The 13,074-nt window shown below is 34.5% G+C and overlaps 1 protein-coding gene across 4 annotated transcripts in view; it reads left to right on the plus strand.

Moving 5' to 3' along the window:
• The window catches only part of MAP4K3 (mitogen-activated protein kinase kinase kinase kinase 3), a 186,659-nt gene that overhangs the window by 131,457 nt on the left and 42,128 nt on the right, over positions 1-13,074 (plus strand). For all 4 annotated transcript variants that reach the window (XM_019021178.4, XM_019021179.4, XM_019021181.4 and 1 more), the window contains 3 exons: positions 4,856-4,914; positions 11,392-11,430; positions 11,834-11,887. In XM_019021178.4, coding sequence (XP_018876723.1) covers positions 4,856-4,914; positions 11,392-11,430; positions 11,834-11,887 — 152 coding nt within the window. The remainder of the gene's footprint in view (positions 1-4,855; positions 4,915-11,391; positions 11,431-11,833; positions 11,888-13,074) is intronic.

The raw sequence follows: 13,074 nt of genomic DNA on the forward strand, positions 1-13,074 counted from the left end.
CTATTTTCCACAGCAGCTGCAACATTTTACATTCCCACCAGCAATGCACATGACTTCTACTTTCTCCACATCCTCATCAGCATTTGTTATTATCCTCTGTTTTGTTTTGTTTTTGACTTCCGATAATAGCTATCCTAATGGGTATAAAGTAGCCATAGTTATTTCTGTGTTCTAATTTTATCAATTCTAAAATCTTGGCACTGTGAACAAGATTTCATCTCTTACAAATGCTTGTGGCTGGCCACTAAAAGCCTGAGGAATCCAGAATGTCTGGCCCTCATCTTAGCTGGCAGTTGGCACCAAGGTAAAAACCCTAAATCCCTTTGGGACCAGAAGAAACATTTACCCCTTTAAAGACCTTGCTACATAAACATTCCATATTACCCGTGATTTCTGGTTGTTTTAAATGCCAACTGTTTTTATTTTATGATTTTGTAAGTGAATTTAGAATGTTGTATTTAAACTTTTGTGCTATCCAAAAGTGCTCTCTCAAAAAAAAAAAAAAAATCAGATAATTAATATATGAAGCCAGAAGAATAGGGCTTGATTTTTTAGAAATGACAGTTAGTATGAGAATTTTTGAAAGATGCCTGAGTTTAAAACAAAAACTCACTGTAAGTTAATTAAAAGAGTTTTGCCCATAACCATAAAAATCAGTTTGTCTGATCTGCAAAATGCTATCTTCAGATTAAAAGATTATATTACACATCCGTCTTAACTGATGCTATTTTTTTCTAATTTGCATAGTTTTACTGGCTATTTAAGCCCATATACCAATTAAAAACAAAAAATTGAAAGTTAATTCTGTATAAAAGACTATGTTGACCCGGCGCGGTAGCTCACGCCTATAATCCCAGCACTTTCGGAGGCCAAGGCGGGTGGATCACTTGAGGTCAGGAGTTCGAGACCAGCCTGGCCAACGTGGCAACCCCATCTCTATTGAAAATACAGAAATTAGCTGGGCATGGTGGTGCACGTCTGTAATCCCAGCTACTTGGAAGGCTGAGGCAGGAGAATCTCTTGAACCCAGAAGGCAGAGGTTGCAGGGAGCCGAGATCGTGCCACTGCACTCCAGCTTGGGTGACAGATCAAGACTGCATCTCAAAAACAAACAAAAACCCAAAAAACACTATGTTAATGACTATGTAGGGGCATAAATAAATAGTAACATAATCATTGCTCTGAAGAAGTATATAGTATGCCTCACCTGCCAATATTCATTTCCGAGCCTGCAGTACAAAAGTCATATTATTCCATTTTCAGGCTCCTTAATCTGCTTTTATTAGTCAGAAACCTAACTTGATCAGTTAATATTCTGACTCTACTTGCTTTTCTGACTTTTTAAGAAATAAAAAATATTTGAATTATCCTGGATTCAACACCTCTCTATTTCTATAAATCATCTACTGCATTAAAAAGTGTCTCACTAACAACCTTATTTGTGCCATAATTTTCTCATTTTTGATGGGAAAATATTTCTCCTGTTCTCTTTCTTGGTCAAGATATATTGCTCAAGTATTTTTTTCTTTTGTGTTTTTGTAGTGAACTGTATCAATTCTATTGACTTCCTGCTGCTTTCTCATCAGGTATAGACTTAAATCTCCCAAGGGGATTTTTTTTTAAACTACAATAAGATGTTTTTGGTCATATGCTTTTCCTTTTCCAGTGCTCCATGTTACATCCTTTGTTCATTTTCAGTTCTTTCTCACACTTTGTGTTGTTAGAAATTCCATCTGAAATTTAGAAATAGTCTCCCATTCATTAAAATGAACTATTGAAATTAGGACTTTGCAACCCAAAAAGATATTTTAATTGGGCTAGGATAACGATCTTGAACTTTTAATCTATACTAGGTTATTGCATGTTTTCAGCTCCTGTTACTTATTTGACTCTACTGTGTAAACACTGTCATTCATTAACAAGTCGATGCCTGATTAGTGCTACTAACTTTTTTTATGCTGGCATACTCAGGTGTTTCTTGTTTAGCTTATGAAGAATGGCCATAGGATACCATCATCTTGGGATAGTTTGAGCGCCTTTCCAAGCATTATTTTGGTAGCATTTTTCTGATATGGAATAACTTCCAAATCCTTTTTGAAAAGCATTTTATATCAGTCTTTCTTAGACTGCCCCAACGACATATAATGAACTACTAACTTTGCCCTGGTTTCACTTTCGTTCCTTTCCTTTTTATTTCTTGTCATTTTCCCTATCCGATTTTCTGTATGAATTCCTGTCAGATAATAGGTGCTTGGTAAACAATGGTTGTATAAAATGAGATTAGAAACTTTTTAGAAGGATTTAAAGTAATATTTTACTTATGGTATTCCTAGCACATTGTTTTGTTCCATGGTTGCTATAACATAATTTAAGGAGAAGAAATTGTTAAAGAATGAGCCCCTTTGAATTTCACCTTTCCTGGTAAGACTTGGGACATGACCCATTTAATCGTCGGACTTGGATCTATCTACAACTTCTTTCCTGGACTGAATGTTATTCTCTATATGAGCCTATGCTCAATTTTCTATTAATATATTACTTTAGTTATTTTAGATACTTTTCTTACCTTTCTAAATATACTGGTGATCTCAGTTTATTTTCTTTATTTTTTTTAATTTTTTTATTATTATTTTTTTGAGACAGAGTCTCTCTCTGTCACCAAGCTGGAGTGTAGTGGTGCGATGTTGGCTCACTGCAACCTCCGCCTCCCGGGTTCAAGCGATTCTCCTGCCTCAGCCTCCCGAGTAGCTGGGACTACAGGCGCGAGCCACCACGCCCAGCTAATCTTTTGTAGTTTTAGTAGAGACAGGGTTTCACCATGTTGGCCAGGATGATCTCGACCTCCTGACCTCATGATCCGCCCGCCTCGGCCTCCCAAAGTGCTGGGATTACAGGTGTGAGCCACCGCGCCCGGCCTATTTCCTTTATTTTTAATCATTATTACCGCGCCCGGCCTATTTCCTTTATTTTTAATCATTATTACCAGCATTTTACTTGTCTTATATCAGATGAGCTGAGTATTTTTATGACACATCTGTGTTTATATAACAGAAGAGCCATGGCCACTCCACACGAATGTGTGCTTTTGGAAGCTGTCATTTGATTAAAGGCTTAAGAGATTATATTGGCTAAAGAATATAGCTGGTCTGATAGAGGGCCCAGTTATCTATAGCTGAAGAAAACAAATTTTGTGTTTATTTAATTTAGTACTTCTCTTTACTGAATACTGCAGTTTAAGGATTCAGTAGTAAAGTCATGACCACTTAAACTGTGCAGTTTTGTGATAACAATGATTTTATCTTATTAAGATATATCATTACAAATTAAAGAGTACAGATGTCCTTTTTCATTAGAATTTTGTGTGATACCAGTGTGACAGTCAACTAGTCTTTTTTATGATGTGTTATCTTTTCTGACACTGATAAGAACACTTTATTATGCATGGAAGAACACAAATATTGAAGAAGACAAAATTTGAGTCTTGTCTAAACCAGGATTTTGATTTTAATTTTCATCAGATTTTTTTGACAGGTCTTGGAATATTTAAATTTTAAAGTGCTTCTCTCTTAAATGTAATGTATTGCTTAAAATCCTTATATTCTGAGGCTTAGTTTTTTGTGTCATTTAGAATTAGCTTTGTGCATCTTAACGAGGCTGAAGTTTTATTTATGGGAAAATAAACAGTTGGCATTTGAACAAGCATTTATTTATGGTGCAGTCAGTTTGTGCCAGGAACAATGCTAGACCATAGGCTGTAAGGAAAGAAGATAGATTTGATTATTTCCCATTGTTTAAGGAGCTCACTTTTACAAACGTAAATAGTTTAAAATGCAGTGTAAGTGCTAGAGGAGCTCTGTGTGTTAAATGCTATGGAGACTTAGAGAAGGCTGCAGATAATCTTCCCTGGCAGTCTTGGAAGGCGGCTGCTCCAAGGTGGCTTTTGTGTTAAGCCCTGATCATGAATCTGAGAATATCTTGTAAAAATAAAAAGCACTTTAAATATGCTATATTCTAATGTAAATAAGATTCATTTTTTAAATGTCAAATATTCCCCCTTAATGGTTAAAACAGTGCATAGATTACGGTGGCTCTTTAAGAAGAGGACAAAAGGCAGCTTTACTTCATTCTTTTCATGGTTGTTGGAAAGCACATTTCTTTTTCTCAAGAAGGCATTTGAGTTGAGCATGTATACTGTTCATCCTTTTAAATGTTAATTCTTAACACTCTATAACCCACAGCATTAAGTCGGAAGGTGTTTAAACAGTTGAGGAACTGCCTTAATACTCATTTGAAGTTTTGCTTAAAAAATTATTAAAAGTCCTTCAGTACAATTTATAATGTTGTACAAGTTCATATATGTAATTTACTTTTAAAATAGCACCCAATTTTATATCTTTAAAAAATTGTTACCTGCATGAAACAGCAGTAGAAATATGTGAAAGTGTTTATATACGTAATTATTTTAGATACTATATACAAAGTAAACCAAGATTTTTGTCACTTATTCACTTCTCTGAACGTTTTTGCTTCATTATAACTGGAGAATAAACACCTTATTTGAGCTTTTTTCTTTCTAAAAACTGATTTTTACAAAAGTTAATTAAAGTAACAGTAACCAAAAATGAAACTTTGCATATATTATTCAGAAAAATTCCAAGAAAAACACTCAAATAATAAAATACTTAAATCAGGACTATGAACTCGTGAAATCCTTCTTTTTAAGAATGTATAGCAATACAGATTTATTTGGGGGTCTGGGACTTATCTTTTAAAAATAATATATATTATATATATTAATGTATCATGGTGTGTCATATACTACTATTGTGCTAAATATTTTATTTTGTACTATTAGGATCTGCAACTGGAATATGGACAAGGACACCAAGGTAGTTACTTTTTAGGTGCAAACAAGTAAGTAAAGTTCTTTTAAAACTTAATTTAAATTTAAGAATGATTAAGTTGCCTTTAATATTATATTTTAATATTTAAGGTAGAAAATTGTATTAGGCTGGTAGATATATTTTACAATATGCATTTAACCTTTTTCCATTGCTTCCTTGCTCATTATTTAGTTAATAGTTGTCCTAATGGGAAGCATCAACATAATTTTTTTATATCAAGCTACATTGCTGATCTTGTATGTTAGAGAAAACCACATGTATTGCCACTGAAGGCAGATACATGTTTTAGCACTTTATTTCTAAAATTGATCTGTTTATTTCTTATAAAACTTGCTTTGGTACATCTCTAACATGGGTTGGTCACTGAAAACAGCTGGAATTATTCATACAACTTAGAAATCTTAACTTTTTAGCTATAAGGTTTTTTTAAAGTAAGATAGTGTTAAAATGTGTGTCTGAATTCTTGAAAGTTACCAATCTATGCAGTAAATAAATTCAACAGTTATTTAATGCCTCTTCTACACCAGGCACTGTCTAATTGATAGAGGCACAGAGGTTTAAAAGGCAGCTTACAAACATTAACAATTTAAATTGTTCATTTGCCAGGTATGATGGGAGACAGAATTTTGCTATTCCCCTTAGAGTCTCATTTTCTAAGTTTGTGGATAAATTATCATGATAAAAACTAATTTATAAGGGAATATAATTTAAATTACCAAAATCTTCCAGCAGTGCATATATTATTTTAATAGTCAGAACAACTTAAAATTTCTTTTTTTTTTTTTTTTGAGGCAGAGTGTCACTCTGTTGCCCAGGCTGCAGTGCGGTGGCATGAACTTGGCTCACTTCAACCTCCGCCTCCCAGGTTCAAGTGATTCTCATGCCCCAGCCTCCCAGTAGCTGGGACTACAAGGGCCTGCCACCATGCCAAGCTAATTTTTTGTATTTTTGTAGAGACTGGGTTTCACCATGTTGGTTGGTCAGGCTGGTCTCGAACTCCTGGCCTCAAGTGATCCACCTGCCTCAGCCTCCCAGAAGGTGCTAAGATGACAGGTGTGAGCCACCGTGCCTCGCAAAATTTCAAACTATTATTTCAGTTGCATTAGAGAGTTGAGACATATATATTCCCATATTTTAAGTTAAGCAGTTGAGAAATAGTAACTAAAGACAAATAGCTTAGTTTTAAGGGTAATAATGCAAAATCATGTTTCTCTCTTTTTTAAATAAACTAAATACCAAATGTTTAATTTTTTTACTTAAATATGCTATCCTTTCCTAACACAGAGAAAAGGCTTTAATAACAATCTGGAGAAATATATTAGTTTTTATTTAAGCTGAACTTCAGTTAAATACTATCAGAGTTTTAAAAATATTATTAGCTTTGATACTATTATTAAGTCATTATTATTATTAGCATTTATGTTTTTTAAAATGGAAAATAAGTGTAAAATTTTCTTGGCAGAGAAAATGAAATTTTACCTAAATAGTTGACTATTTGTGATTTATAAATTGTCTTAGTTTGTTGGTGAAAAACAAAGGAAAGTTTGTCTCATAGTGGATTAGCAAATAAAAAAATTTTTGAAGTGTTTTTTATGTTATTTTTCTCTAAATATGAAGTCCCTAATTTTAAGGTCCTTGTTAGCAAATTTTAGTGTATTTTAAGAGACTGAAATTTTTGGGAAAATATTTTTTACCTTTTTTGATTCATTTAAAATACATTTTAAAAATCTGTACATGCAAAGTACAAAAAAAAAATGTAGCCCCTCACTAAATGCTTTTCCAGATTCCTTAGTTTCCATTGTCTGATTTCTGATTGTTAGACATTTTCATAGTGTATAGTTATTTTGGCTAGGTAAAATGTTAATAATTTGCCCAACCTTCATTTTTTGATGAATTGGATCCCCGCTTAAGGAACTGTATTCTATATAACGAACCCTTGGCAAGGTAGGTTGGCCAAAAGTTTGCTCTTTGGCTGTGTTTCGTGTGTAGGTATAGACATACATGTGACATGAGCATGGATGTAGCACTTCTCTTGCTGTATTGATATGTCTGCTTTATTCTTGTGATTAGGCAGTGTTTTAAAAACGGGATTTCCTGCTTTCTCCATAGGTGATCAGGCAGACAGATTTCCATTGATGGGTTTCTACCTATTCCAGACCATGCAGGAACCATCTAATTAGAATTGTTAACATAGGTCTTTTCTTTTTCTAACAGGAAACATATGTACTTTGACTTATACTTGCTTGTCTCCTTTTATTTGGAATTCTAATCTCACTAAGGTCAGCTTTTCTGATAATTTATTTAAAACCAACAAAATATTATTTTTAAAAGAAAACACTAGGCCAGGCTGGTGACTCACGCCTGTAATCCCAGCACTTTTGGAGGCGGAGGCGAGTAGATCACCTGAGGTCAGGAGATCGAGACCAGCCTGGCCAACATGGTGAAACCCCGTCTCTACTAAAAATACAAAAATTAGCTGGACATGGTGGCACACGCCTGAGGTCCCAGCTACTCGGGAGGCTGAGGCAGGGGAATCGCTTGAACCCAGGAGGCGGTGGTTGCAGTGAGCTGAGATCGTGCCATTGCACTCCAGCCCGGGCGACAAGAGTGAAACTCCGTCTCAAAAAAAAAAAAGAAAAGAAAACATTAAATTATTTATGTTTTGTTTTAATTTAGGGCAAAAATGTTGAAGGTAAATTCTCTTCTAATAAGTAATAGTTAAAAGAGTACATTGAATTACACAATTCCTGGCACAGTTGAGTATAGTAGTAGTAAATGCCAGATGGCTTTTCCTATAAACTACATGACTTTGAGAAATTTACCTCTATTATTGCTAGTAAAATGGATAATATAATAGTACCTGCCTCATAGGGTGCTAAGGATGAAATGGAATAATCGCTATAAAGCATTTAACACATTTAGGACTTAGTAAATACTTATTAGTTGCCTTTATTTATGGTAGTTATTCAGTAAATAATTGTTGATTGTATGAACAAGTAGTAATGTGAGTGAATAAAACTGCTGTTTAATTTTAGAGAAATAGGGTTTTTGTTTGTTTGCTTGTTTGTTTGAAATGTAATCAGAGCAGTACTTACAGATTGGGGGCAGTTAGACAATTTTTAAAGATGTTAATAACCGCAGCACTGATTCCTTAGCTAATGCAAATATGCTGAGTATTTTGGTGGTCGTTTTAGACCTCTGCCATATCTGTTTGTACATTGTTTCATTTTTAACCTTTTCGTCAACATTTCTTACTCATTTTAAATTGACTTAGAATTCAGCATCTGAAAGCATTGTTTTTGTTTTGTTTTGTTATTTACTTTATAAAACTTCCATAAGAGAAGAATTCAAGTGGACTAGTGAATAGTGACATTGTTTATTGTGTAACATTCAATCTTGGTGAATAAATCAGTATCACATTTTCTCCAGTGCTCTCAAGATGCAATATTTACTGTAAACAGACTTTTAAGCAAATTTAGCCATATTTCATTTTCTCTTTTATAAAGCCTAAAAAGTAAATCATGCATCCTACTTTTCATTAAGACCGTATTAATTCTGTAATTTCATTAATAAAGTATGTTAACACACAATGGAGATTTATAGGTAAATGAATTAAAATATACATATGAATCCCTGAGCCATGGGCTATCTGCTTTTTCATATTCACTTATTCAACCATTCTCTTATTGTTAGAGAACTCCCAGAAAGATTCTTTTTAAAAAAGCGGAATGCTGGCTGGGTGTGATGGCTCACGGCTTATACCTGTAATCCCAACACTGGGAAGCCAAGGCAGGTGGATCACTTGAGGCCAGGAGTTCAAGACCAGCCTGGGCAATATAGTGAGACTCAGTCTCTACTGAAAATACAAAAATTAGCCGGGCATGGTGGTGCACGCCTGTAATCGTAGCTACTCGGGAGGCTGAGGCACGAGAATTGCTTGAAACTGGGAGGTGGAGGTTGCAGTGAGCCAAGATCACACCACTGCACTCCAGCCTGGACCAAAAAAGCAAGACTCCATCTCAAAAAAAAAAAAAAAAAAACATGGAATGCGAATGCAATATAAATCCAATTAAATATGGTACATGTTAAATTATCTTCCTGTATTCAAATCCTAATATTTTCTATTGTAAAAAGAAATATCTCAGAAAAGATTGTCATGTGCTTAACAAAAAAGTATTTTTTCACATCTAAAATTACATAAAAGCCCACTGTACAGTTCAGATACATTATGTTTAATTTGGTAAAATAGTTTAAAGCAGCACTTCTCAAATATTTGGTCTCATGATTTTTTTACAGTGTTTAAAATTGTTGAGGATTCCAAAGAGCTTTTGTTTATAGGGGTTATAACTATCTATATTTATAGTATTCAAAATTAAACTTTAGAACTTTTCAAAATGTTAATATATTTTTAAAATAATATTGTTCGTTATAAATAACATACTTTTGTGTGTGTGTTTAAAAAAAAATCTCCATTCTTAAGGACCAACTCAAATGCCAGCTCTTCACAGTGGTTTCTTATAACACCTCTGATTTCTCTCCTGAGACTCAGAGGCAGTGAATAATTGCCATAAAAGGTTTTATTATATATGTCAGTGCACTGCAGAACACTTTTTGTTGAGGTCCACTAATAACATTTTTTTATGAAAAAAATAGCTGTTTTTTATGAGACAAAATAATATTAGTAAAAAAAAGTAGCATTGTTTTACTTTTTTTTTTTCAAGTCTTGTTAACATTGTCTTAATAGAAGACAGCTAAATTCTCATGTCTGCTACTGCATTCAATCTGTTGTGGTATCACACATCTTGTAGTCTCTGGAAAACTCTAGTGTATACTCATGAGAAAATAAGAGCAACAAAGGTATTACATATTGTGAAAATAGTTTGGACCTTGCAGACCCCTACAGGAGACTAAGAGACCCCAGGATTTTTATACCACAATTTGAGAACTGCTAGTTGAAGGAAATGTTATTTAGCCAATAGTAATAAAGAAAATACTAATCAAGTCCCAACTCTGTCCTAAATTACCCTTCTGAGCACTTTACCTACATTAATTCAGTAGACCTTCTGACAGCCACTTTGAAATAAGTACTGAGGTAATTTCTACTTTACGTAGCTGGAAACCAAAGCATAGAGAAATCAGAGTAACTTATCCAGTGCCATATCCTGTGATGGTGAAGGCAGGATTCAGATTCAGGCCGTCTTGGCTTTAAAGCCTGTCTGCATTTTGCTCTAGTGCCTCTAGACAGAAGCTCCTGCTTTCTTAGAGTTGGCCCTTGGAGAGCTTTGTGAATAAGATAATATTTGACTGTGGTACCTCACTTTTTGTATCTCCAAAATAGAACTTGCAATTAGTTTGTGGTTTTCCTATAGAATTTACCACTCTGGAGTCATAAGTTTTTCATTTTTTAAAATTTAAATTGTTGTTAATCTAGGCTAATTAAAATATTGATGCCTAAAACCTATTCTGTTAATTGCTTACAGTAGATAACCATACCTTTCAGTTTCTCTAGTTTTATGTTTTGTAATTTTAAGGGCAGTTTTTCCTGATATGTATTAGGAGGGAAAATAATTAAAAGGTGCTACCTTATAACTTTTAGGGAGAGTAAAATTTTTGCTGACTCTCTTTTATCCCAGTAGTATATTAGTAACTATATTTATCTCCCCTATTAGCTTTGAGAAGTCTATTGAGTCTTTATGCTTGAAGAGTGTAATTTAGGAGGTATGCTGCATGAACTTGCAGTAAAAAGAAGTAAGGGAACTTCAGGAATGCCATAGTTCTCTCTTACATTCCTGAAAATTAAAGTTTTGTATACTGCTCCTAATGGTAAAATCCTCGACCTGGTCTGATACAGGCTTAGTCTCCCAAAAGTGTAAATGTGTTTGCCCGTGCACCACTGGAGAACAAATCCTTCAGGTAAGTGAGTGTCTTCCGTGAAAGCAAAGTGCTATTACATTCATGTATTCACATCACATGCATGCATGCTTCCGCAGAGAGATCCAACATGGTGAGTTTCATTTTGTAGGATTGCCTGAGAGCATGATGTTATTTTAAAGTGTGTCACCTTCCTTATTTTAAGAAAAAGAAAGTATATATAATTTCAGGTGTCAGGTATAAAATTCCAGGTAAAATTTGAATCCTGGAAACTCCTGGCTATGACCCTGCAATTATTGTTTTGTCAGTACTGTTGTGACATTCCATGGTGAGTTGTCTTCTGTTTGAATTGGTATTTTTCAATAAATATTAGGATTTATTTTGTTCATTTAAAATACATATATAAAGACATTGGCAACAGGAAAATAGAGGTATTTCATTAAATATAACTTGATGTTTTATGGTTGCAGAGGTGATCACTAGCAAATTTTCAGTAAATGGTAAAAAAGTAATCATTCAAAAAATGTATGGTTAAGGTTAAAATGATAAAAAACACATTCGATATTCCTTTGATAATTTATTCACATTATTTTTTGTTTTTGTTTTTTCTTTTAAGGAGTCTTCTCAAGTCTGTTGAAGAAGAATTGCATCAGCGGTAATTTTAATTTTTAATCTTAAAGTACTTTATGTCACAGACAAGTAAAGTCAGTTTGCCTTCTTCTCTGTTATGTAGCCTATTTGTTTGAGTTGTCTTTTTTTTCTTTAGTAGAGATAGGGTCTCGCTCTGTTGCCCAGGCTGGATTGCAGTGGTGTGATCATAGCTCACTGCAGCCTTGAACTCCTGGGCTCAAGCGATCTTTCCACCTCATCCTCCCTAGTAACGGACATCACGATCCACCGCTCCCAATTCCTTGTTTTAATTCTGAATCTATCCTATCGTATAAAGATGCAGAAATAAAATTTTATCTTACAGTAGCTTTTCCTGCATTTTCTGAAATTTCTTCTTACTGTTTTGGTAAAATCCATTTAATAACAATGACATTATCCTTTTTATTTAGAGGACACGTGGCACATTTAGAAGATGATGAAGGAGATGATGATGAATCTAAACAGTAAGTTCTGTCTCTGTTTTTGGTAAAAAGAAAAGGTGTCATTTGACCTGATTTCATCAATCTGGCAGCTTAATATTGATGGAAATTTTAATATCAGTAACACAATATCATGGGTTGTACCTCAGTTTCCTTCCTTTTTTCTATTCTAGTTACATTAGCTTGGGCTGACATAACAAAATACCATAGACTTAGACAACAGAAATTTATTTATCACAGTTCTGGAGGTGGGAAGTTCAAGATCAAGGTACCAACCAACTTGGTGAGGGCTGCCTTCTTGGCTTGCAGACAGCCGTCTTCTGGCCATGTCTTCACGTGGCCTTTCCTCAGTGTATGCACGTGGTGGGATCAGGGGTAAGAGTGATCTCTCTCTCCCGTAAGATCACCAATCCATAGGATTAGGATCCCACTGTTACAACCTCATTTAAGCTTAATTACTTCCTAAAAACCCATCTCTAAATATAATCACATTGTGGGTTAGGACTTCAACGTGTGAATTTTATAGCGACACATTTCAGTCCATTTTTTCCAAAGGACAATAATTTTTTATTGTAGATTTATCAGTGATTGATAGCTGCTGTAATTTTACTACAACTACAAAGAAGCTTATTATAAATTTGATTAAATTTTAATCTGTTATATTTCAAGTGAACAAATACTTTGGATGTAAATATATAGTTTTAAAGGAGGAATATTTTTACTGTTATGTATGCATTGATGTTTACTTTTTTTTTTTTAATAAAGATGCAGTTTCATGGTAAAATGATAAGAGCACTTGACTAGCAGTTGAGGGCATAGGTTTTCCTTTTCACCTCACTACTCTGTGATCTTGGGTAAAGTTACATAAACTTTCTAGGCCTTGAAATCCTCATCTGAGACATTTGTGCTTCATCATATTACAATTTTTTCTTTCTTTCTTTTGAGAAAGGGTCTTGCTTGCTCTATGGCCCACCTGAAGTGCAGTGGTGTGATCTTGGCTCACTGCAGCCTCGACCTCCTGGCTCAAGCAGTCCTCCCACCTCAGCCTCCTGAGTAGTTGGGACTGCACCTCCACACTTCCTAATTTTCTATTTTTTGGTAGAGATGGGTTTCCACCATGTTGTCCAGGCTGGGCTCGAACTCCTGAGCTCAAGCAATCTGCTCACCTCAGCCTCCTAGAGTGCTGGGATTACCGGCATGAGCCACTGTGA

This window comes from Gorilla gorilla, chromosome 12 (genome assembly GCF_029281585.2).
Source record: "Gorilla gorilla gorilla isolate KB3781 chromosome 12, NHGRI_mGorGor1-v2.1_pri, whole genome shotgun sequence".
NCBI lineage: Eukaryota > Metazoa > Chordata > Mammalia > Primates > Hominidae > Gorilla > Gorilla gorilla.